A 24,324-nucleotide genomic window follows, 5' to 3' on the forward strand; every position below is an offset into this window, starting at 1 on the left:
CCCGGTCCCCCCCCAAACACCCACCCAACTCAGCCCCGCAGTTCCTCTCTCCCCCCAGCCAGCCTCGAGGTAGGCAGAAAGTTATCAACATCTCTTCAGTGAATGATCAGTCCCTAATTAAAACCCGCTGGTAGACATCAGAGTTTAGGGGTTTTTAGGGTTTATTAGGGGTTTTTAGGGATTTTTAGGGGTTTTTAGGGGTTTTTAGGGGTTGCCGTGGATTTCCACTCTATACACGCAGGTGTATTCCGCGTTTCCCCAGTTGTTCCGCACATCCAGTTTGAACTTTCGATACGACTGAAGGGGCTTCTCCTGCCAATGCAAAGAGGAGAGGCTTCGTTATGGGCCGGAGGGGGACCAGTGCCACATAGTGCCCCACAGATCCCACTGTTCGCCCCATAGATATGGGTGAACCTAATACACAGTCAGTGATTTCCTAGAATTCAGATTCATATTCAATAGTTGTTTAGCATGCAGACCCCCCTCTTGTTATTGCCCATCGTATCAGTGTGGGAATCAAATGTTGTTTCTGCCTTTAGAACAAGAGAAGAATCTTTTCTTTCAAGGTCTCAGTATATAAGTGAAGCAGTTTGTAGTTATTTCAAGGTCTCAGTATACAAGTGAAGCAGTAGCAGAGGAGAGACTTTGTTATGGGCATGGGAAGAGCCACGGCACAACAACTGCTTCCAAAGGCTTCCAAAAGGGACACTGCAGGAGTCGGTCAAGTTGCAGAGCAGAGGGTGGGCAGGAAAGCTCTTTCTTCCCATGCCTTGCAGGCAGCCCGGCCTCGCCCCTTGCACTTGCCATACCTGAACGTGGAAGGTCTGGGAGATCTCTCCGTCCACGTCGTAAACAAATGACCCCAGGAGAGTTTCCTCTTCGTCCTCATCCACTCCCTCAAAGAGAAGAGATGATGGCGGTCACACTTAGGCAGGCCGTGCCATAAAGAACACACTGAGGCCAAAGGTGGGAGCCCTTCCAACCCTCCCTGTGCTCTGGCAGGATTGGAGCACAAAGGAGGGTGAACCTGAGTCAGGGCACGTGGAGCAATTGCTCCCAGCTGCTCGGCCACAAAGAGCCCTAGAGGCTTTTGGAGACATGGAACCACCCGAGGGATTCGGTGCCCTCAGGCAGGATGCTCTGCAGCAGCCCACCACTGAAATTTGGGAGCTCCCAACAGTATGGGTCATATGGGGCTATGTTGGGCGTCTACTGTGTGGCTCTATGGTGCTCTATGAGCTCTTGTGTGGCTCTATGAGGTCTTACAGGGCTCTATGTGGCAGTTATGGGGCTCTGTTGGGTGTCTGTAGGGCCCTTATGAGGCCCTGTTGGGTGTCTGTGGGGCACCATGAGGCTCTTTAGTTTTCTATGAGCTCTTGTGCAGCTCTATGGGGTCTTACAGAACATTATAGGGCTCTATGGGGTGTCTGTGGGGGCTCTACAGGGCTCTTTGGGGTGTCTGTGGGGGTCTATGGGGTCTTATGTTGCGGTTATGGTGTTCTGTTGGTTGTCTCTGGGGCTCTATAGGGGTTCAATGGGCTCTTATGGGGCTCTATGGCAAAGCTTTTTCCTCGGGGCCCTCCAGAAGCAGCAGCAGGCAGAGACTTACCAAGATGGCAAAGTCTCTGGGGGCACTGCTGACCTCCCCAGAGGGAGACACTGCCTTGGACACGTGCCACACGGTGAAAGCCGTGGGCCAGATGTTCTCTGGCAGCTGGATGACAGCGTGGCCCTGAGATCCTTGGAAAGCCCAGCAGCTTCCAGCAGAAACATCGGGCTGAAAGGAGAAAGACGCGTCCATCAGTGGGGAGGCAAAGAGCCGCCAGAGCTGGATGCTGGGCAAGGAGCACAGACCTTGTCTTCTATGGGGCTGCCTGTCATGGAACGCTACTCAAGGGATGGGAGGGCAATATGCAGAGGTTTGGACAACAGCTCTGGAGTCAATTGCCTTTCTCTGCTTGCACAGAGCCGGCGGGGCAGCCCTCCCCAGCATCTGTCAGCCCAGCACCCTCCCAACGCTGGTGTCAGCGATGTGGGGAAGAGTGTGGGCTGAGCAGAGCAGCTGGGCCAAAGGAAATGGATGTGCAGCCAGAATGGGGTGAGGATGGGGGGGAAGGATGGAAGGGGAAGGACTGGGGGAAGAAAGGACTGGGGGGTGGAGGGGGAGCCCTTATGGGGCTCTGTGGGGTGTCTGTGGGGGGAGGGGGGCGAAAGCAAGGGGGGGAAGCCCACAGTCAGCACTTCTCCTGCCATACCTGCAAGATGGTTTCCGGGGACTTCGCGGAGGAAAAGAGGGGAGAAAGCCGGCCTTTCCCACCATAACTCTTGGTTGTCCTCTCCGCATCAACAGTGGCACCTGAAATAAAGATGGACAGACATGCACTGGAATGGCCCAGAGATGAGCTGAAGGAGGGAATGCTCAATCCCCAAAGCTCTTGGTGGGGCTCTGGGGTGCAGAATCCCTCCTGCTGTGTATGGGAACTGCTGAGTCCCGGCCTGAAGCGCTGATTGGGGAAAGGAGCCGGTCAGCCCTGGGAGCAGAGGGGAAGGGTTTGTAAAGCCTCAGAGATGGGGGGATTAGATGGGAAGTGAGGAGGAAATTCTGGACCCCCAGTGGACAGTGAGGCCCTGCAATGTGCTGCCCAGAGGAGCCATGGAGGCGTTGGAGACCAGGTTGGATGAAGCCCTGAGCACCTTGATGCAAAGCCCTGTCAATAGCAGGGAGTTGGGCCGGGATGGTCTTAAGGTCCCTTCAGACCTCAGCCAGCCTAAAGCTCTGTGAGATATCTGTGATGGAAAGCAGAGCTGGGCAGGTTTTGGGGAGCGCAAAGCTGAGGGTAGTGAAGAGCTGTCTACATACCCAAGGATTTCAGAGCCCAGTTGGGCATCCAGTTGCTCTTTTCCACAGCTGCCTCCATTGCGTGCCGTGTCAGCTGCAGAATTTTCTCTCTCTCGAGTCCGTGGATCCCGTTCTCTTCCAGGACATCAGAGAGTGACTCGACAATGAGCTCCTTCCTGGCCGACAGCTGAACCAGTGGGTTCCTGAAGGCAAAGGAAAAGCAAGTCTTGTTCAGCAATGTCCACCCCGCAGGTCAGAGTTCCAGTGCCATGAAGTGAAGGATCCCAGGGGGTTGTGCTCTTCCTTATCCCCCAGCCCCTTTGGTTCCTTTGCTTTGCCAAGGGCCACATAGAGCACACAGCCAGCTGAGGCCACGCTGCAGAGCCAGGTGCATGGCAGGGAAGTGTCCTTACCCCATAGACAGGAGCTCTTGCCCAGGTCCTGCAGACACCACCTGGAAGAGAAAGGCATTGATGGGAGGAAGCATGAGGAGCACGGCCAGAGCTTCCAAAGCAGCTTCCCAGGGAGCCGCTGGCAGAATTTCCTGCTGCTTCCCAGCACTTTGCAGAGGACCACAGCCTGTGGGCACCATGAGGCTCTTTGGTTCTCTATGAGCTCTTGTGCAGCTCTATGGGGTCTTACAGAGCATTATGGGGCTCTACAGGGTGTCTGTAGGGGCTCTATAGGGCTCTATGGGGTGTCAGAGCATCTGCTGCTTCTCCGTTTGCTTTCCCATGCCCTCCAGACTCCCCAGTCCCACGGATGGGCCAAAGGCTCCTTCTTCCCACGCGCTGTTGCCTTCAGCTCCGTGCTGGGCACTGGGAAGATGCTGCCACACCAAAACCTGTCCTGCTGCCAAGGCAACCCCCAGCCCGGCTCCGTCTCAGCAGCGATGAGCCCATGGCCAAACTGTCCCCACGGAGGCAGAAGGGCAGAGCTTTGGCATCTGCCGCACAGCGTAGCACTGACCTGCAGGGCGTTCTCTCTCCAAACTCCCAATATCCAGAGGATGGCTCCAGCTGTGGGGGACATCGGTCGGGAGAGACCATTAGTTTGCCAGACTGCTCTGAGCCCTGCAGCCCATTTCCCTCCTCCCAACCCAGCCGTGTGGGACGGTCCTGCTCCTGGGCTGTGCTGGGATGGCTTTGGGTGGGGAACACTCACCAGAAAGGACCACTAGAGGCAGGACGGGAGTCCTCCTTCCCTCCTCTTGGCCGACGCGTTGCCTAAGGGAGAGATCAGATGGTGGTTATCACGGCCCAGCGCAGGGACACACACGGTCTGCTGGGATCCTTGGAGCAGACGGCTGCCATGGCTTCCTCTGCCCAGCAGAGATGTGAGTCCAGGGAGGGCCCGTTAGCAAGAGCTGCTTAGTGCCACAGCACCCATGGGACACGTGAGAGTGAAGGGCTGTGCTGTGCTGTGCCATGGGGGGCAGCAGCCTTGCCCCAGTCGGCTCTCCCCAGAGCAGGAGCAGGGCTGTGCCCACGGAAATGGAGTTTGGGCTGCCTGGCTGGAGAAAGCCCAGCAGCACGCAGCGGTTCTGCCTTCCCCTCCCCACATTCTGGCCCTGCTGCACCCACCTGCCCAGCTGGGCTGGCATTTTGGCTCCTTCACTCGCACAGACACAGAGAATGGCTTGCTCTCCTCCCAGGACACAAGCACCTCTTCTCCACTCGCCTGCTCTGCACTCCTCACAGGACTGCAGTGCTGCACAGCTCTGCAGCGTGCCTCAGCAGGACGGCAGGTTCTGATGTCATAATGGCTGACAGCTGTGAGGGCCAAGTGATGCCTTCTATGAGCTCACAGGGTGTGCCCAGGAGGGACAGACCCTGTGGGTTTGCCCCCAGCCCAAGGCTGGAATACCCTGCGCTCGGAGCTCCTTTGGATGCCCTATTAAAGATGTCTGTGCCATTGCACAGCTGCTCCCGTCCTGGGCACGGACAGGCCGTGTGCTTCTGGTGGGGGCTGTGAGAGTCACAGACTCATAGAATGGCCTGGGTTGAAAAGGACCACAATGATCATCCAGTTCCAACACCTGCTGTGTGCAGGGTCGCCAACCAGCAGCCCAGGCAGCCCAGAGCCACATCCAGCCTGGCCTTGAATGCCTGCAGGGATGGGGCATCCACAGCTTCCTTGGGCAACCTGTTCCAGTGCGTCACCACCCTCTGGGGGAAAAACTTCCTCCTAAGATGCATCCTAAACCTCCCCCGTCTCAGTTTAAAACCATTCCCCCTTATCCTATCACTGCTCACCCTCGTCATGGAGTTATCTGGATCAATCTATGTCCATAACAGGGGGCTAGTTGGCCTTTGGGCTCCCCGGCCCCCAATAATGGGAAGGGAAAGGGGTAGGGAGATGGGAGCTGGGCTAAGGAAACAAACAGAGCAGTGGCAACGATCTAAGGAGGAAGACTTACTTTACTAACTACGATGTCGGGATGCAAGATTACACAATATAATACAGTCTAATTGAACCTGAGGGCCTCTGGAACGTGTAGTTCTTCTCTGAGCTCCACAGGATGTGATGAGGTGGGAAGCCCATAGCAAAAGGTACAAATCCATGACAGCTTGGCTGGGGAGGAGTTCCCAGCTCCAGCGCTGCCTTCCATGGTGTTGCTGTGAAAGGGTGGATGAATTTGGAACCTGGAAATGCCAATTTTGGGGGTTGGAGACGAAATCTGGGACTGGGGAGAGGGTGGGGAAGGAGGATCCCTTGGGAATAGAGATGGAGAGGAATGGGCTTGGATTTCAGTGCCAAAGGGGTAATGTTGGCCCAAGGGGACACACAGAATCATAGAACAAACCATCCCTGGTGGGAACAAAGCCACAAAGCGCCATCTTCACCACTGATGGGAGGGGAGCTGTCAATGGGGACACCAAAACCATGACAAACAGCAGCAACGATCTGAGGAGAAACAAAGGGATTTACTCAACATGGTGTGGGAATGCAAGGTAGCACGCTGTAATACCATATGATGAAGATTGAAGCTCATCAATCAAATGGAATGAGAGTGTCCAAAAGGTGGAAAGGCCTCACCGTGATGCCGAGGGGAGATGCGCCGTCAGGTGGAGCAGCAGGGAGGAGAGCCAAAGGAAAAGGGATGTCAGATGAGCTACTGAGGCCCTACATGTATTATTGCCCCAAAGCAGCAATGAGAACAGCACAGCCAACAGCCTGCTGGGCAATGCAGGAGTTCTTCTTCTGCAGTGCCCTGAGGATTAACTCTTTAGCTCCCAGTGCAATACATGGTGCTGTGATGTGGGATACCAATAACCAAAAATCATCAGTGACGTTCCACCCCTTATTCCACATCACCACAGCATGTTTAATACACACCAACAAGAAACAATCGTTCACAAGCATTAAGCACACGCACACACAAACCTATACGTGTGCATGGAATTACTGACTGCCCTTCCCCAGCATCAAATTCCCTTCTGGTGCACATTGAACAGCCCCATTTTACTCAATCACCCAACAAGCGCACCCAGCTCCCTGAGCAAAAGCAGTTCCACGCAGAGGTTTGCCCTTCTAGAAGCTGGCAAGACCCAAACTGCTTTTCCCAGCATGTTCTTTACATGCACTGCAGGGACCTTCTCTCCCTTGACAGTATGTAGGGAGCTGGCAGGACAACGGCGACTTATAGATCCTCGGGTGTTGGCCAACCAAGTGGCTTCTGCCCAATGCTTCTTCCAGTGCTTCAATGTCCCACCACCCATTGCTTTCAACATGGTTTTTAACAACCCATTTTGGCGTTCAGTTTCACCAGAAGCTGGTGCATGGTAGTGGATGCGATAAATCCACTCCTTGCCATGATCTTTGGCCCGAGTATTTACAACGACAATGTTGAAATGAGCCCCATTCTCTGACTCGGTACTTTCTGGAGTGCCATGTCACACAGGACTTGTTTCTTGAGACCTAATATGGTGTTTAGAGGGTAGCATGGGGTACTGCGTATGTTTCAAGCCACCCAGCGGTCGCCTCCACCATGGTAAGCACATCAGGATCTGGACAGGCTGGATGTCTGGCCTGAAGCCAGTGGGATGAGATTCAACAAGACCAAGAGCCGGGTCCCGCACTTTGGCCACAGCAACCCCAGGCAACGCTCCAGGCGTGGGGCAGAGTGGTTGGAAGGCTGCGTAGAGGAACTGGACCTGGGGGCACTGGTGGATGCTCAGAGGAACATGAGCCAGCGGTGTGTCCAGCAGGCCAAGAAGGACAACAGCATCCTGCCTTGTATCAGAAACAGCGTTGGCAGCAGGAACGGGGCAGTGATTGTCCCCCTGTTCTCAGCTCTGGTGCTGTGTCCACTTTTGGGCCCCTCACTGCACGGAAGACATCACGGCCCTGTAGTGTGTTTAGAGGAGGTGACTGTGGTCATCTGAAGGCTTTGTTGGTATTCGGAGGGTTCCACTGATTGTCAGAGATGTTTACTGACCATCAGAAGGCTTCGTTGATCAACAGGGGGTGTCACTGGTCATCAGAGGGCTTCGTTGGTCATCGGGGATTGGAGGTGTCCATGGGAGGGGATATGCAGACCTTGATCTGGGTGGTGGGGTTGGGGCACTGATGCAAGAGGCCTAAAGCAGACCCAAAGGAGAGACAAGTGGCTGCAGTAAGAGGGGCTAAAAGGAGGGTGACGTGGTCACACTGTGTCCATGCAGAGGTGGATCAAAGGGTGTAGGGTTCGGGAGGAATTGTATGGAGGAGCTGAGAGAGAGCAGAGGGCGGGTATTGGGGCTGATGGCAGCATGAGGAGCTCCATCCTTTAGGACTTTGGAGAAGGTGATGAGAGAGGGTGGGGAAGCCCACAGGGGTGCAGGACATGGTGTGCATGGCATGGAGCTGGGGAAGCCTCCCAGCACTTTGAGGTGGCCACAGCCAGGCAGGAACAGATCCCAGCAGTCCCTGCTGAGCATGAGAACAAGGACACAGACACACAGCGTGTAGCTTTGCTGAGGGATTTATTGATCATCAGAGGGTGTCACTGATCATCGGGAACTTCACTGAGCACCAGAGGGCAGCACGGTCAAGAAGCAGCCTTGTCCCTGCAGGGTTTGTCCCAAGGACATTCTCAGGGAGTTTTGTCGGGGACCTGAAGGTCTGTGATTGAAGAACAGTCCTGGGATGGAAGAAAGAATTCTGATCGTTTGAATGGAACTGCTGTTTGTGGCTGTGGTCACAAAGAACTTGCTTTGTAGAGAGAGCTGACCTTGGGCGTTTATCTTGATTTGGCAAAGACTTATTTTGCAAGCAGGTGTTTCACCTGGGCTTTGTGTCGTGCATTGGACAAGCGAGTGCAGTGTGCAAGTGGAAAAAGACCTGCAGACCCTGGGGAGAATAAAAGTAACTGTGACGTTCTCATTCTCTGAAATAGGATTAATGATATATTTTGACCCAAATTGTGGCCCTCACACACTCCAAAATTGGATTTATTGCATATTTTGACATGAGTTGTGAAGTTCTCACCCTCAGAAGTTGGGTTTTGCCCCTATTATGGCCCAATATATGATGTTATTGCACTCCAAAATAGAGCTAATAACATATTCTAACAGAAATTGTGACACACTCACACCCTGAAATTGAGTTTATGATATATTTTGACCAAAATTGGCATGGCAGATATCATTTGTCCTGAAAAAACAAATGGATTTTTCTCAAATTGCTCTGTTATAACAAACTAGAGCCAGGCAGACTGAAGAAATAGGAAAATCTATCAATCAATCCATCAAAATGCTCTGGCAATCGATGGAACTGTTGGTGCTACAGATACCGCTCGATTTGCCGTTTTTGTTAGAGGTTGTGATAACAGATATAGCATCACTGAAGAAATGGCTTCTTTGGTGCCATTGAAAGTCAAAACTAAATCTCCGGAGCTGTATGAAGCAATAAAAGCAACATTAAAGTGATTTTCTTTCTCCTTTCACAGCACCTGTGTCTCCAGCATCCCTTCCCCCCCCCCCCCAAGCCTTTCCACGATTCTGTTTCCATGATGTCAGTGTGGAAACCTCAGCTGTGGTCTCCTGCTGCTCCAGATGAGTGCTGATCCGCTCCCACCACACAGTGCACACAAGCCCAGGGGGAACCTGGCCATGGCAGCAGAACAGATCTGCATCCTGGAAGGGATGTGAGGTCACAATGCCTGCCGTGCTCGATGAGGTCACAGTGCTCAGTGTGTGTACCCCAGCTGTTCCGTGCTGGCCCCAGCACTTGCTGTGGCTGCAGCGGTGGTGGTGGCAGCATGGCACGAGTGTGGGGGGCCGTGTCCCCCACCCGCCTTGCTCTCCTCCTCCTACTGATGGCCATGTGTTCCAAGGAGACTTGTGGTGCGCCATGGCGAGCTCCAGCAGCAGGTGGGTGGGCAAAGATGGGACCAAGTGTAACTACAGGCCAGAGGTCCAGGCTGTTGTCCCTGTGCCACACTGCCCCGGGGCTGCCTTTCTGCAAGGGTTTATTGGGAAGGGGGCCAGGCAGCACCCCAGGAGCCAGGTGTGGGCTGAAGCAGCGCTCCACCAGGGCTGGCTCCAGCTATGCCAGGCCATGGCTCTGCTGCTGGCTGAGCCCACCCTGGAGGAGTCCTATGGGAAAGCTCAGAAGAAGCGTGCTGGGAAAAGCGTGAGCATTTCTGCTCTGGCTTCCCGGTGCTCCCCACAGGCAAATCCCAGTTCCCAACAGAGACACCCAGCTGGAGCCCAGAGGAAGGAACAGGCATCGTTTCCTCTGGTGCTTTAGTGGGAGATCCAGCAAGGAGCTCTCAGTAAGAAAGCCCTGACGGGCTGTATACCCTTCCATGAGGTCCCAGAGGTGTGTTACAAGTGGCCTGGAGAGGGCCTTTGAAAAGCTGCCGAGTGCCAGGCTCCAGGTCACCCCGGTTATTCTCTAGCTTTGGCAATCACGGTCTGAGTCTCCCATTCCATTACCTGACCAGTCCCCAGTCACTAAGGGAGAAGGCGCAACATGCAATGGGAACATCTCTCATCTGTTCTTGATTTTAGATGATGATGTTGGAGTTCCTTATCCAGATGTTTTGGTGGATACTGATTTTGTGCCTCAGGGGAAACCCAGAGGTAAGTTGTGTCTGTTTCCTGGAAGACAGAAAAATGAGCGCTGTAATAGTTTATTCAGGTACTTAAGAACCTCCAAAGGTCTTTCAAGTCTCTTTGTGCCTTAAAGGCCGTACACAGATCAGCTGAGAGTAGTTCTTTACTTGGAGAGTTGTCCCATTTCAGTGGGAAGGCAGCCCTTGCCACTCTTTGGAGGAGAGAACCGATGCCTTTGCTGTTTGGGCCATGTCATTCCCCGACCTGCTGCTAGTCTTTGCAGGTCACTGCAGAAAAACCAGGCCCCAGTGTGCAGTGGAAGCTCTCCTCACCTGTGTCTGATCACACTTGTGCCTGCAGGCCCTCTTGGTGGATTACCAGAATGGAGACCTGTCCCTGAACCTGGGGTGGATGCCAGAGGTAAGTCACCAGTCTTCACCTCATGATCTTTACTCATATTTGGTTGTGGAAGTTCAGGAAGGGTTCAGCTTTTTGCTGCCTGGTGGTTTCTCGTCCATGAGAAGCTTGGGCAGTCACTGTTCCTTGGGTGCTGTGTGCACCCACTGTCCCATTGGCTTTCTCTCCATCCATCGGAGATCTTTCTAGTAAGAAAACCCCAATGTTCTTCCATGCTGTCTCTGAGGACTGTTTCACGTGGCCTGGAGAGAGTATCTGCAAAGCTGCTGAGTGCCAGCCAACTGCCCACCTGGCCCCTCTGCAAATTTCAACCCAGCTCTGCCTCCTCTGTGCCTGCGCCATGCCCAGACTTTGCCTTTCTCTCATTCTTCACAGCGCTGTCAAATCCCGGGGAAGCCCACCACAACGGGGTCTATCGTTTTCTGAGGAATCCAGGTAAGCAGCGATCTGGCAGGAGTTCATAAGCAGGAGAAACATCCTGAAAACTCGGAGCGTGCAAGTTGTGCCCATGCCGGGGGGAAGGAAAAGGGGAGAAACAGGTTCAGGTGCTGCTGAGGGGCCCTGACTTTGCCCCCGAGGAGTGGGGTCTGAGTAGGGGGGGAGAGCTCAGGGCAGCACTCCCTGCACAACACGACCGTGGTTCTTGTCCACGTCACTCTTAGCAGGAACTGATTAAACAGATGCACACACTCTCCTTCTGCTCTAATGAGTTTTGTTTAGTCAGACGACGTGTCCCAAAGGGTCACAGTGTGCTGGCCTGCGGCAGCACTACCCAGGCTCACAAGGCAAGGGTAGGTGAGTGCAAAAGAAATGTTAGAGCATGATGGAGAAGAAGGAGCAAATCTGGCAGAGCCAGAGCGTACCCAAAGCTGAGAGGCAAAATAGAGGCTCCAGAGCGCCTCAATGCGCCGTGCCTTTGGGAGTTCCCTTTGCTTCCCCTGGAAGCAGGGAAGCATTGCAGCCTGAGGATTTTCACTTGTTCCAGGAGGCCAACAAAATGGAAAAGAATTGTGTAGCAATGTCAGACCTCCTTGAGATTTCCATTAGAGTACAAGACACAGCAATGACCATATTGTTCCTCCAGGTGTGCCTGGTGCAGGACGTGCAAACGCCGAGCAAGTTAAAGTTGGTTGGAAGTTCTACCTGATACTTGCTGGAGCTTCCTTGGGTTCCCTGTTGCTGGGGATGCTTCTGTGCTGGCTTCTTATTTACTGGTACAGGAACAGAAAGTGAGTTGTTGACCCCCATCCCCATCCTGCCCAACTCTTTACTGTAGGGCTGCTGTGGGCCAGGAGGCGTTTCTAGTTAAAGCAGCGTAAAGAGACCAGTTAATTGTTGGCTCACACGGTCTGTGATTGACGCAGTTAGATGTTGTCATTGGCTTCAGCCCATCCTTACTGCTGGGCCAGAGACAGGCTGGGAGCTGAGGGTGGCTCTTTGCCATGCGCTGTGAGAAAGCAGAGCAGGGGCTCTCCTGTGCCCTCAGCACGTTCCTCTCTTTGCAGGCGCCGCTGGGAAGCTAAAACATGGGCTAAACAAACCCAGGACAATACCATCATCTACAGGTCACTGCCAAGCTTCCTACCTGGACTGGATGTCTGACAAGCCCAGCAGCCCCCGGTCCCGACGGGCATCAACGCCGCCCCCCCGTCCCCCACCACCATCCTTCGGGGGACAGAAAGAACCCACCCGGGGTGGAGGCTTGCGGTCATCGGCCAGCACTGAAACAACGTCTGACCGGCAGATGAGCGACAGGCCCAGCAGCCCCCGGCCACACCGGGCATCATCGCCGCCCCCCCCCGCCCCCACCGCCATCCTTCAGGGGGCGGGAGCGGTCCCCTCAGCTCCGGAGCATCACCCAGCACCCGGACAACTGCTGCCTTGGGGAAGCATGAGAGGCCCGGCAGCCCCCAGCCCCCAGCACCAACTCTGCCCTCTTCCTCCCCTCCAGCATCCATCAGGGGACGCAGAGTGCAGAGGTGGGGAAACAGTCCAAGAGACAGACAACCACTGCCTGGGGGAAGCACAACCAGCCCAGCAGCCCCCCAACCCCCCAGGCACCGTCACCACCCTCCCCCTCCCCTCCACCATCCTTTATTAGGTAGAAGCGCCCCCCCCCCACCGTGTCAGCTTAGGGGCATCAGACACCTGGAAAACCACTGCCAGGGTGAAACAGACCAGGCCCAGCAGCCCCCAGCCCTTCCCCAGCACCACCTCTGCCCTCCTGCTCCTCTCCACCATCCATCAGGAGGTGGGAGCACCCCCAGTGGGTTGGTTTGGGGCACCATCTGACATCCACAGAACCACTGCTGTCATCAACCAGAGTTTTCCAGGCCCCACACTACCAATAAATTGATAGTTATACTACAGTTGTCCGTGTACTGTTGTCGTGTCATTACCTGACCCACTACCAGACCTTGCATGTCACTTGGCATTGGCAGACAGCGATCATACGAGTGGGAATGGCTTTAAACTTCAAGAGTGGAAATGGAGGTAGATGGGTAGAGGAAATTCCTCCCCCAGAGGTAGTGAGGCCCTGGCCCAGGCTGCCCAGAGGCAGTGGGTGCCCTATGGCCCGTCTCAGGCAGGGGACGAGGTTGGGAGCACATGATGCAAAAGCTCCAGTGTTTCTGCATAAGGTTTACCAGACAGCAGGCACCATCCTGCTCTGACTAGCAGGCAGTCATTTGCTTTGCAATTAGAAATACGCAAGCCTTTATTTGAGAAACAGGCTCTATAGGAAAAGATATCAGAAGGAATGAACTCTGGGTGCAGTGCAAGAAAAGAGAAATTCATTTTGTCAACAGCAAAACTGCGGAAACGTGGGTACCATGAAAACAGGCCAGGAAGCCTCTCAGGGAAGGGGGTTTCTAGTGGGACGTGGAGTTAATGGGAAAAGAGGCAGTCAGGCATTCTGGCATGGTCTTGGTCAAGGACATGGACTGGGTGGCCTTCAACTCTTTTCCCTTCTCTGCCCAGAGAATGAAAAAGCAAAGCAAACCCCTTTAATTCCCCCTCCAACCTGGCAAGGACTCCCTGCGGGACTTGAGGTGGTGCATAGCTATGAGGTTGCTGGCCAGGTGAAACATCGGCCACTGACGAGTCACGATCCCGTTTGCAGTCCTGATTTCTATGGAGATGATGTCAAAGGAGCCAAAGGTGGGAATCCAGACTCCCAGCAAATGAAAGAGAAATGAGGCGTGGAAGGGTTATGGGCTGGCTGGAGGAAGAGCTGGAGTTGATCCAGCGTAGGGACAGAGCTTAGGAGCCCTCTCCCACTGTTCAGAGTCACAAGCCAGGGCACAGGAAAGGCTTTGGGAAGGGGCTGCACAGTCATCTCCTTCTTCTCGCCCTCCCAAATGCAGCACAGCAGGCAGGGCAGAAACAGCCCCATGGGATCCAGAGGCTTCCAGAGACTTGGATGGGCCCTGAGATACAACACCACCAGCACAAGTGATCCTGCATTGACAGGAAGCCCGTGGGATGCCCAGAAGAGAAATGTGGGCTGAGTTTCCTGCTTTCTGTGCAAACACTGGAAGGCCAAAAGCCGGCTGGCCGGCCTGGGGATTCCTATGCAGCCTGCCTGGGGCTCAGTGCCAGGCAACAAAATGGCTGCCTGACCTGCTGGGCCTGTGAGGCCAAAAGCCGGCCAGGCAGTCGGGGGGGACCTTGCCAGGCCTGAAGCAGGTCATGCAGTTAGGGGGGCCCTGCCATGCTAAAAGCCAGCTGTCTGCTCTGGGGGGCACTGCCAGCTCCAATGCCTGCAGGCCGAGGAAGCCCTTCCAGGCCAAAAGCCTGCAGGCCGGGGTCCCTGCCAGGCATGGATTTAGGCCCCGGGGCTGGTGATGGCCTCTCAGGCTGTGGCTTGATGCCTTGGGGCTGGTGCCGGCCTGCCTGGCTGTGCTGGGAATGCAACCTTCGTTCTGCATCACAGTTTGAACAGGGCACTTAGTAGCATGTTTTAGAAATACACAAGGTTCCACCCATGCAGTGGTTATTCCTGTGCCTGTGTTCCAAAGCCCAGGCTCCATGAAGGTCAGCACTATTTTAGTGTTGACCTTGATTGGAACAGAGTTGGATCGTAGGAGGCAGTGTGATCCCACAGAGATGGCACTGAGCAGGAGGAGGAAGAAAACTGTTTGTGAATGGCCAGTTTGAGCCAAACACAGCATGTCGTGTTGTGTTGCAGAAGCACGGAATGGTTGATGTTGGAATGGAGATCTGGGCCCATCTGGTCCAGGCCCTGCTGCAACAGGGCCAGCAGAATTGGTGCCCAGGAACACATCCGATGGGTTTGGAGATCTCCCAGAGGAAACCCCACAGCCTCTCTGGGTCTCTGTGCCAGTGCTGCAGCACTTACACAGTGCAGGAGTGCTCCTGACATTTGGTGGCAACCTCTGGTCCTGGCACTTGGCTCCACTGGATGCTCCACTCAGCCCCTTCTCTCAGGCTTTTGTCATAGAAGAGTTCTCTTTGGGTCCTGTGGGTTCCTGCCCCTGACAGACTGTGGGAACAGACCACCCCCGTGGCCCCACCCTGGCAATTTGTCACTTGCCAAGGACAGAGGGGACAAAGAGGCAGATGTAGGGGCAGGTGATAAGGAGGGCAGAAACAGCCCCATCCCTGTCCCCTTGTCTGTAGCGGCAAGTGCTGGCCGTGGTGTGTAGAGCCCCAGAGGGAACCTTAGAGGCCATAGCTTGTAGGCAAAGCAGAAGCGTATGGTGCATAGCTTACAGGGCAAAGCTGTGGGGGTTATGGGACAGAGCATCAAGGGCAGTGGTGGTTCTATCGGACACAGCCAAAAAAGGAGGCTTAGAGGCCTTAACAGCCCTGTAGAGCCTAAAGTCCTTGAAGCTTAAGGGTAGGCTTGGAGCCGAGGTACTAAAGGGCTGGACTGGAAGCACTGAGGTTTTGAGGGCCTGATGCACAGAGGGAGGCCAAAAAAGAGACCACGAGTCCATGAGCATTGACGGCACAAAGGAAGGCTTAGAGCTGTAATGGAGAACACACCTGGAGGCACAGATGCCTGCAAGCTGTCCTAGAGGCATAGGGGGAGGCCTAAAGGCTTAGAGGTTGCCCAGGCTGCTTAGAGGCCTTAAGGTAAAACAGCCTGGAGGGAGGCCCAGAGCCTGGCCAAGAGACCTTGCAGCTTAGTAGTCTTGAGGCCAAAGGGAGGCATGGAGGCCAAGCAAGAGAAAGCCTAGAAGAGCAGAGGCCAAGAGGAGCTGGGGGTTGTACTTGTACCTCGAGGTCTGGACACCTACAGCCCAAGAAGCCTGAAGGCCTTGAAGCTGGACTAGAGGTCTTGAGACAGAGAGGCCAAGAGAGCCACAGGGTGGCCCAGGGGCACTCAGGCACCAAAGAAGGTGCAGAGGTGTATGGACTTAGACACCTATGGGCGGGCTTAGAGACATGGAGGTGCAGAGGAAGGCTGAGATGGCTAGAGGACTAGAGGCCACTCTCCTGGCCTGCAGGCCAGGTCTAGTGCTCTCTCTCATTGGCATTCATGGTCTCTCCGCCTCTTGAAAAGCTTCTTGTTCCATAGGTCTCGTTTAACCCCTTGGTTACTAGGCGTAGGCCCTCAGGGCACCACACAGGCCTGTAGGAATTAGGCCTCAAGGCCGCTGATGATCCACTCCTCTTTGATGGCTGACCAGAGGTGACGGCTGATGAGAGGTTTTGCCCAGGAGAAGGGGGCAGGGCGGCCTATCTGGGCCCAGTGCCCAGCAACAGCCTCCTGCTGCAGTTCCCTGCAGGACGCTGGTGACTGTCACAGGCTCTGCTGCAGAACACAGACATCAGGACGCTAAGTGCTGGCTTCAGTTTCACTCTTTATTTCCTCTCTCCCTTTGAGCATCCTCTATGACCATAACTGACCGGTCCTGACTGCACAGCACTTCCCATTCACACACACAACTCCATCAGTAAGAAACAAAACAAGAGAGAAAGTACCAATCTGAACAGCCAGCAGGACCTGGCTAAGCTCTGCTGTGTGATCTACCCCTGGATCTGAGGGGTCACTGTCAGGAAGTGCCCGCTGTGACAGAAGCCAGCCACCAGGGACATCCCTACATCCAGCACATCAGCATCAATGGAGCCAAGGATGGGAGCTGGAGATCCTTCTGCAGAAGGCCACCTGATCCCAGAGCAGCCATTGCAATGTGCTCTGCAGCTCTGTCAAATACAGCCAGTGGAGGTCAACAGACACAACTTGAGCATGGGGCCAGGGGTTTGGGAAACACAAGCAGTGCCCTCCAGGCATGCAGCAGGGCTGCTGGCTGCTCATGGCAGTGCCATGGGGTTTCCAAAGCACAGTTTCCACACTTTTCCATCGTTGGACGGGACTTTCAGTCCATTTCCCCATTGGGATTCTCTCCCTTGCAGGTGATGCTGATGAAGCCCCAGGAGCCCCGGGCGGCACATGGCTCAAACTAAGAGCTGCAGGTGTCGGCAGCGAGAGCTACGACTTCTTCCTGCTTGGGGTGGAAGGCCGAGAAGGCGTGGAGGGCTGCAGGCCAGCCAGGAGATGTCACAGCACGGATGGAATCATCCGGAGCCTGTGTGCTGTCACAATGCGCTGCCATGACATCGCCGGGCCCTCCCCAAGGACAGCCGGCCACTGGCTCCAGGAGCATCATTTGTGAGCTGTGCAGCCCGCAGCCGCTCGCCGTGCCCTGTGCCTGAGAGCAGCCCCAGCAGCAGACCAGCTCAGCCTCATCGCGCTCGTCCTCCAAGGCTCAGAGAGGTGAGGGAGAGCTCCTGCACACTTCAGGCTGCAGAGCCCAGCTTGGCTCTGGTGTGTGTGAGGGGCATGTAGCACGAGACTGGCAGGACTGGCAGTGAGCAGGAGAAATTGCTGCCGGCCCTTCCGGCTCAGGAACTCCATTCAGTAACTGCTCTGCTCTTGCCTTTAGGTTTGGAGAACATGTCTAACAGCATGGACGGAGCCTGGGTGGGGACCTGGAGACCCCATCGCCCACGTGGCCTCATCTCGGCCCAGTTCCCCAGCCCCGGGCCCAAATACTCCATCCCGGGGACAACAGGTACAGCGACCATCCCCAGGGCGTGAGGCGCATTGGGGACATCACGGGGCAGAGCAGCTCCCCAGCCTTGCCCCGTTCTGGCAGAGCCTCCTGGCTCTCTGGCACAGCTGCAAGCCAGGCCTGGCCGAGGAAGGCCAGTGCTGCTGGCGCTGCTCCTTGTGACCCAAGGGGCCAAAGGAGCTGGAAACATGCAGCTGCACAGGGGTGTGCTCTCTTCTGCTTTTCCTCCTAGGTTACGTGGGCCACAGCCCCACCAAAACCCGTGCCCCCGCGTACACCTTTAGAGGGACCAAACGACCTGCGGCAGGGAGCTGCGGGCCAGGTCCCTGCTACTTTGTGGAGCCGGCCATCACCAGGAATGGCAAGTACGTGGTTCCAGGCGCCCACCTCCAAGGACGACCCACCACCAAGACCACCGTCACCCCCGGACCGAGTGAGTACCACTGCTGCAGTGTCCCCACGTGCTGCAGTGTCCCCGCGTGCTGCCTGTGTCCCCCAGCAATTGTGCAGCTCTTCAGAGGACTCTTTCTGGCTGCAGAAGGAGACCAGCCCTTCACAGCTTTCTTCCTCTTCTCCTCCGCCCCAGGTGACTACCGCACCGAAGCAGCCAACAGGCACGTGTTCAAGTGCCCACCGGTGCAGTCCATGGCCTTCCGGCGGGAGCCCCTCCGCACAGACCGCCCTCCAGGTACGTGACCCTGGCAAAGGCAGACCCTTCAGCCTGAGCATCCTCCAGGGACGGGCTGCTGCTCAGAGGGGCAACACGTCCCTCCTGCTCCCACCAGCGGGCTGTGCAGGCTGCCCCTCGCTGCTGCTTCCATCTCCTCCATCCCCTCACGCACGCACTCTCTGCTGCTCCTCCTGCAGGTCCTGGCACTTACACACTGCCCAGGCTGATGGGGCCCAACACAGCCTACACATCGGCCAGCCCCTGCTACTCCATCAGGGGAAGGAGCCAGCGCGGTCGCTTTGACGAGGACCTTGCCAAGGTGAGCTCTGCTGCTCCTCTCTTCCATGTTAGCATCCAAAACCAGGCTCCTCTCCCTGTGCCACAGGGGCTTCCAGCCCTGCTGCAGCTTTGCTTAATGCAGCCTTCCAGGGAAAGAGAGAGCCTTGAATGTGACCCCAGCCCCGTGTGGCCATGACTCTCTTGCAGACTCCAGGTCCTGCGGCGCTCCCCAGAGTGGCTGTGGATGTGTACAAGAAAAGGGCGCCCGCATACACCATGGCAGCCCGACCAAAACATGGAGAGGGCAAAGCAGTGAAGCCCGGGCCGGCAGACTACAACGTAGGCCAGGTAAGGCAGCTGCTCAGCTCTTCCCCTCTGCTTCACAAGCGCAGCCTTCACGCCTCTCCCCCCTCCCCTGAGCCTTCCCCACATCTCCCTTGCAGGGAGCGAGGGCAGCAAAGAAGGGCCCTTGCTGATCTGCCTTTCCTTTCTGCCCTTCCAGGTGACGCTGATCAAGCCCCAGGCGCCTGCCTCCACTTTTGGGATCCGGCATTCCCTCTACACAACCCCCCTCATTGTGGAATAAGACAGCACAGTCTGGAAGGCCGTTGGGGGGGAGAAGAGAGTAGCCAACATCCAATCTCCTTCTGATCCCATTTCCCTTCCTCCAGTTGGGCTTTTGCCCGTTATACTATTAGATGTTAGTGTTAGGAGTAAGTCATTAATAAATTAATTAAAAACCTTATGTAGACCTTCTTGTTACTCCTTTTTCCTCACTGCTACACACAGGAATGAGCTGCCGCTCCCTGAAGCCTTTCTAACATCAGCGCATTGGAAAACGCTGATGCTTTATCAGTCATTTGCATTACTGAGGGGTTCTGTGTGGTCACTGGGGATCTCTGGGATCCCTATGCGTCTCTATGGGGTCCTTATCGGTCTCTATCAGGTCCCTAGTGTGGCTCTGTGAGGTGATATGGGGTCCCTATGGGCCTCTTTGGGTTGATATGGGTTCTCTAAGGGTCTCTTTGGGATCCCTATGGGTCTCTATGGGGTGATATGGGAACCCTATGGGTCATTATGGGGTTCCTAAGGGGCAATATGGGGTCCCTGTGGGGTCAATCGGGGCACTGTAGGGCTCTATGGGGTCACAAGAGGTCTTCATGGGTCCCTAAGGGGCTCTTTGGGGTAATATAGTGCTCTACGGAGCTCACTGGGGTCCCTGAGGGGCTCTCTGGAGTCCCTGTGGGTCTCTTTGGAGTCTGCATGAGGCTCTATTGGATGATATGGGGTGTTACAAGGTCCCCATGTGGCTCTTTGGGGTTTCTGAGGGGCTCTTCGGAGATTGTTGGCTCCCTATGAGGGTCTTCAAAGTCCCATTGTGGCTCTTTGTGGTTCCTATGGAACTCTTTGGAGTCCCTGTGGGGTGATATGGGGCTCTGTGGAGTCCCTAAGGGGCTCTGTGTGGTACCTAACGGGCAATATGGGGTGATACGAGGTCCATAAGGGGCTCTTTGGGTACCTAAGGGGTGACACAGGGCGATACGGGGTGATATGAGGTCTCTCTGGGGCACTATGGGGTCCCTAAGGTGCTCTGCGTGGTCCCTATGGGTCTCTATGTGGGATCCATGTGGTCACAAGGGTTTCCTGTGGGGCGATTTGGGACTCTGCGGTGTCTTTATGGGTCACTTTGGGATCCTTAAGGGGCACTATGGGGTCACAAGGAGTCTTTATGGGTCCCTAAGGGGCTCTATGAGGTCACAAGGGGTCCCTGTGGGGCTCAGTGGGGTGATACGGGGCTCTATGGTGTCCTTGTGGATGACTTTGGGATCCCTAAGAGTCTCTGTGTAATCACAAGGGGTTTTCATGGGTCCCTAAGAAGCTCTATGGGGTCACAAAGGGTCTTCATGGGTCTCTAAGGGGCTCTGTGGGGTCTCAAGGGGTATTGATGGGTCACAAGGGGCTCTGTGGGGTCTCAAGGGGTATTGATGGGTCACAAGGGGCTCTGTGTGTTCACAAGGGCTCTTCATGGGTCCCTACGTGTCTCAGTTCTCACAAGGGGTCCCTGTGGGGCTCAGTGGGGTCCTTATGGGTCACTTTGGGATCCCTAAGGGGCTCTATGGGGTCCAAGCCCCCCCCTCACCGACGCGGCACGGTGCAGTTCCGCACTTTGTCCACGAGGTGGCGGTAGAGACCGCGGAAAGGGCTTCTCCAGCGGGGTCGGCGAAGTTAAAACAAGGATGGGGTCGGGGGGAGCCAAGTGACTCCCTGGGGCTGACCTCAAAGTCACCTCGGGCAGGATGGCTCCTGGGACAGGCTTATAAGAGGAGGTGACCCCCCCTTGTGCCATCCCTATGTGGAAACCCCCCCAAGTTCAACCAGAGGCCAGAAAGAATCCTTCCAGACCCATAGCCTGGATGCCTCAGCCCAACTCCTTGCAGAGGGCATCTCAGGGACCTCCCCAAAACCTCAGCACCGACCCTATTGGCTGCTGGTGCCAACCGGTGCCACCAGCGAGGCAAGAGCTGCCTGGAGAAGTGAGCAGCCCCTCCATCATCCCACTGCATCCGTGTGGAGCTGCACCATACAGACACCATGCAGCCCCATGCCATCCTCCTCCTCCTCTTCTTCTTCTTCCCTGGGACCTGGGCAGAGCCAGAGAGTAAGTGGGAACCACGGCTAACCCTAACCCTTCCTTCTTACCTCACCCTTATGGGGGGACTTTGGGTCAAGCTTGGGGACAGGAGATGGAGCTGAGGCAGTGGCAAGCTATGGGGGCGTCCCAAGGAGCCATCAGGGGTGACAAAGCTGGGGACACATCCCCCAGCTCTCTTCCTATCTCCTGCAGGCTCCTACATGCTCAAGCTTCTCCATTTTGCCACCTTCCAAAACAGCACCTCTGTGCTTGTGGGAGGAGTGGGGCTCTTGGGGGACATGGAACTGGGATCTCTGGACATCAGCACTGGGAATATCCACTACTACCGAGCCTGGCTGCGCCCAGCCTTGCCAAAAGAAGACTGGGACGTCATTGAAAGCTCCATCAAGTCATACATCAGGGATTTCAACAGGCTGGTGGAGATGTACGCCACGATGCCCTGTACGTGTGTCCTTTCCCCACCCCATTTCCAAGGTCCCCTCTGGGACATGAGGGGACTCTGGGGATCAAGCTTTGATGTAATAAGGACAAATGGTCACATTGTGGCTGGTTGTGATAAATGGTGCATGTCTGCTGGGCAGACTTGGGACTTATGGTCACCTGTGGCAACTTTGGGCACCCTCAGCAGCCATTCTAAGGCCACCCCTTGCCAGCCCACTGGCTGCACTCTACTGTCCTTCCAGATATTAGTAACCCTGATGGGAGGGACAGAGGGACAGTTCCAGGGCTGGACACCTCCTGGATGGGCCTTGCAGGAAATCAGACCACAGGTGCCAGATTTGAGCTTTCAGGGACACTTTGGCATCACCACTTCTCTCTGTGGAGTAGTTCCAGAGAAGGGAAGTGATGCTCTGTGCTCATTCCCCTGGGGCTGACTCAGTGTCACTGGGTGCCAGGGCTCAGCCCCAGCAGCCCTGCATGGGCTGTCCCCGTGTCACCACTGTGGCAGGGGACATCCCAGAAGGAACAGGTTGGGCTTGGAAGGGGGATGGGGGGCAGTGAGACACTGGAGCAGCACCGGATCCATTCCCCAGAGCCCAGCAGCACCTTGGGGACTCATAGATTTCCCCCATGGCACTGAGGGGATGACAGTGCTGGGACAACATGCACAGAGGGAGGACACAAACATTCATTTTGGACCCTTGTTTTGACACTGGATACAAGAGCCAGAGGTTTGGTTTTTTTTTTGCATGGGGACAACACTCAGTCAGACCTTAAGCAGCCACGAAGCTGAGTGCCCGCTCATATGGTATCATAAAGGTGATGCATATCAACTCCCCCACTCTACCCCTTGCCCCCAGACCCTTTTGTCTTCCAGACCTCCGTGGGCTGTGAGCTCCAGTCCAACAGGACCGTCAGGACCTTCTTCAACATCGCTTACGAGGGCCAGAATTTCATCCGCTTCTGCCTGGATACAGGCACTTGGGAGCAGATGCAACATAACCAGTTGTCAGCCACAGCCGAGCAGCTGATGGCCAACGCCAGCACTCTCAATGAGGTGATCCAAGTGCTCCTCAACTACACCTGTGTGGATGTTCTGAGGCTTTTCATCCGGGCTGGCAAAGCAGATCTGGAGAGACAAGGTGAGCTGACCCACATCAGCTCCCGACGTAGGGGGGGTCTGAGCAGTGCCGCACTGCAGTCCCCTCATATCCATCCCTCAGTGCCCCCCATCGCCGTGGTCTTTGCCCGCACTGCCGGCCCAGAGCAGCTCCTGCTGGTTTGCCGTGTCACCAGCTTCTACCCGCGGCCCATCACCGTCACCTGGCTGCGGGACGGCCAGGAGCTGCCCCCGAACACCAGCACAGTGTTACCCAACGCCGACCTCACCTACCAGCTCCGCAGCACCCTGCTGGTGTCCCCCCGGGACGGGCACAGCTACGCCTGCCGTGTACAGCACCGCAGCCTGGGTGACCGCAGCCTCCTCGTCCCCTGGGGTAGGTTGTCCCCCTCGGGGGATGCGGCTCCCGAGCCCCGTTCCCTCGGCACGAGGAGCAGGAGAGCTGACAGGCTGTTTGTTGTCAGAGCGCTCCAAGAGGGGACTGAGTGCGGGGATCGGGGCCGTCCTGCTGCTGGCCGCGGCCGCCATGGCCGCACTGTTGGTACGGAGATACAGGTGAGACCACGTCCTGCCCCGCCGCTCCTCTCACAGCCCCCCGCCCCTCCCCGCAGCGCCCACTCTCGTTGCAGGAAGCAGCAGCGGATGGACGAGGGGCGCAGCGTCCCACTGGCGGAGACCACGGCGGGGCGATACGGGGGATGCGGCCGCGGAACAGCCGGGGAGGGGAGTGGGCACGTCTGAGTGCTTCTCAGAACCCCCCAGTGCTCGTGGCGGCTCCCCCAGCCCTGATAAAGGAACCCACCTGCCCACGAGTAACGAACCGCGACCTCCCGTCGGCACCTTCTGCGTTTTATCGCCCAACCACCGCCTTTATTAACCCCCTTCCGGAAATATTTGTACAAATATTTGTACAAACCCTCCCTCCAGCGACGCCCACCGACGGCGCTGGATGCGCTGAGCTGCACTGAGCTCCCAAAGGAAGGAGGCGCTCAAACATTGCACGGAGGTGCGAGTGTGAGCGGGGTTTTGAAGCAGGTTTCAAACCGGGCGGGTTTGAGGCGAATGGAGCACGGAATAAACGGATAATTTGACCCACGGGTTACCCGGTTTGTGAGGAAATCCCACTTTCTCTGTAGGCATAACCGTGCTGTGGGGGCGAGGTGCTCCCAGGAGATGGAGGCAGCACCCCGATTACAGCCGGGGGAGGAACCCATTGAACGATTCCAGCTCTGGAAGCAGAGGATCCCGAGAGCGCCTCTGCACTCGTCAGGGCAGAACGGGGCTGGGAAGGGGAGTGCTGAGGGAGGGGGCTGGAGGGAAAGGCGAGGGGGAGTGAGGAGAAGCGATGCTCTGGGGGTACACACACCTGAGGGCCGCCGGGGCTCAGCCTTTACCTGGGTCACACATCCTGTGGTCACCTCAATGCCACCGGGGTCTGAGTGGGCAGAAGCCCCGCAGCCCCTCAGGGACACCAGCTGAGCTCTGGAAGGAACAGCACTGCGACCATCCACCCCGGCTCTGCTCTTGTACGAAGGAGGACTTCACTTCCCCTCGGCTGTGTTTTGGTTCTGCTTTTGCTCCAGTGTGGGGCCCATGGGAAAGGGGAAGAGAAACACATCTGTTCGTGCCTGGGGTTGCTGGCTAGGAGGGTAGGGGGAGATGGGGGCTCCTGGTCACCCCGTATCCCCATGCCCAGCACCCATCACATGCTGCAGCACCCCAGTGTGCTGCACATTGGGCACAAGAGTCTCCACCCTATGCCACCAGACAAGGGGTGCAGATGCTGCACGGTGACCCAAAAGGAAACAAGTTCAGCCTC

At 56.1% G+C, this 24,324-nt stretch overlaps 3 protein-coding genes across 6 annotated transcripts; 2 read left to right on the forward strand and 1 right to left on the reverse strand.

Moving 5' to 3' along the window:
- Positions 1-143: 143 nt before the first annotated feature.
- On the reverse strand, positions 144-24,288 carry LOC146752191 (SUN domain-containing protein 2-like). 4 transcript variants are annotated; one of them, XM_085532894.1, is made up of 9 exons: positions 4,423-7,282; positions 4,004-4,065; positions 3,809-3,858; positions 3,253-3,293; positions 2,861-3,042; positions 2,256-2,356; positions 1,610-1,777; positions 810-896; positions 144-312 (listed from the first exon to the last, which is right to left on the reverse strand). In XM_085532894.1, exons 1-9 carry the CDS (start codon positions 4,440-4,442, stop codon positions 205-207), a joined length of 819 nt encoding a protein of 272 aa, XP_085389020.1. In that variant the 5' UTR covers positions 4,443-7,282; the 3' UTR covers positions 144-204. The 4 variants fall into 4 exon arrangements, with proteins under 4 accessions (XP_085389020.1, XP_085389018.1, XP_085389017.1 ...); XM_085532892.1 differs by adding an exon at positions 23,900-24,288 and having other exon boundaries at positions 3,253-7,964; XM_085532891.1 differs by having other exon boundaries at positions 3,253-4,065.
- On the forward strand, positions 8,997-10,328 carry LOC146752192 (uncharacterized). The gene is made up of 3 exons (XM_085533002.1): positions 8,997-9,195; positions 9,838-9,909; positions 10,243-10,328. The coding sequence occupies exons 1-3, from the start codon at positions 8,997-8,999 to the stop codon at positions 10,326-10,328; spliced, it is 357 nt and encodes a 118-aa protein (XP_085389128.1).
- Positions 20,658-23,596, forward strand: LOC107321561 (antigen-presenting glycoprotein CD1d-like). The gene is made up of 6 exons (XM_085533014.1): positions 20,658-20,950; positions 21,116-21,385; positions 22,246-22,527; positions 22,609-22,881; positions 22,970-23,060; positions 23,135-23,596. The coding sequence occupies exons 1-6, from the start codon at positions 20,884-20,886 to the stop codon at positions 23,244-23,246; spliced, it is 1,095 nt and encodes a 364-aa protein (XP_085389140.1). The 5' UTR covers positions 20,658-20,883; the 3' UTR covers positions 23,247-23,596.
- Positions 24,289-24,324: the final 36 nt, after the last annotated feature.

This window comes from Coturnix japonica, unplaced genomic scaffold (assembly GCF_054131305.1).
Source record: "Coturnix japonica strain WE unplaced genomic scaffold, WE-NBRP24 Scf050, whole genome shotgun sequence".
Classification (NCBI taxonomy): domain Eukaryota; kingdom Metazoa; phylum Chordata; class Aves; order Galliformes; family Phasianidae; genus Coturnix; species Coturnix japonica.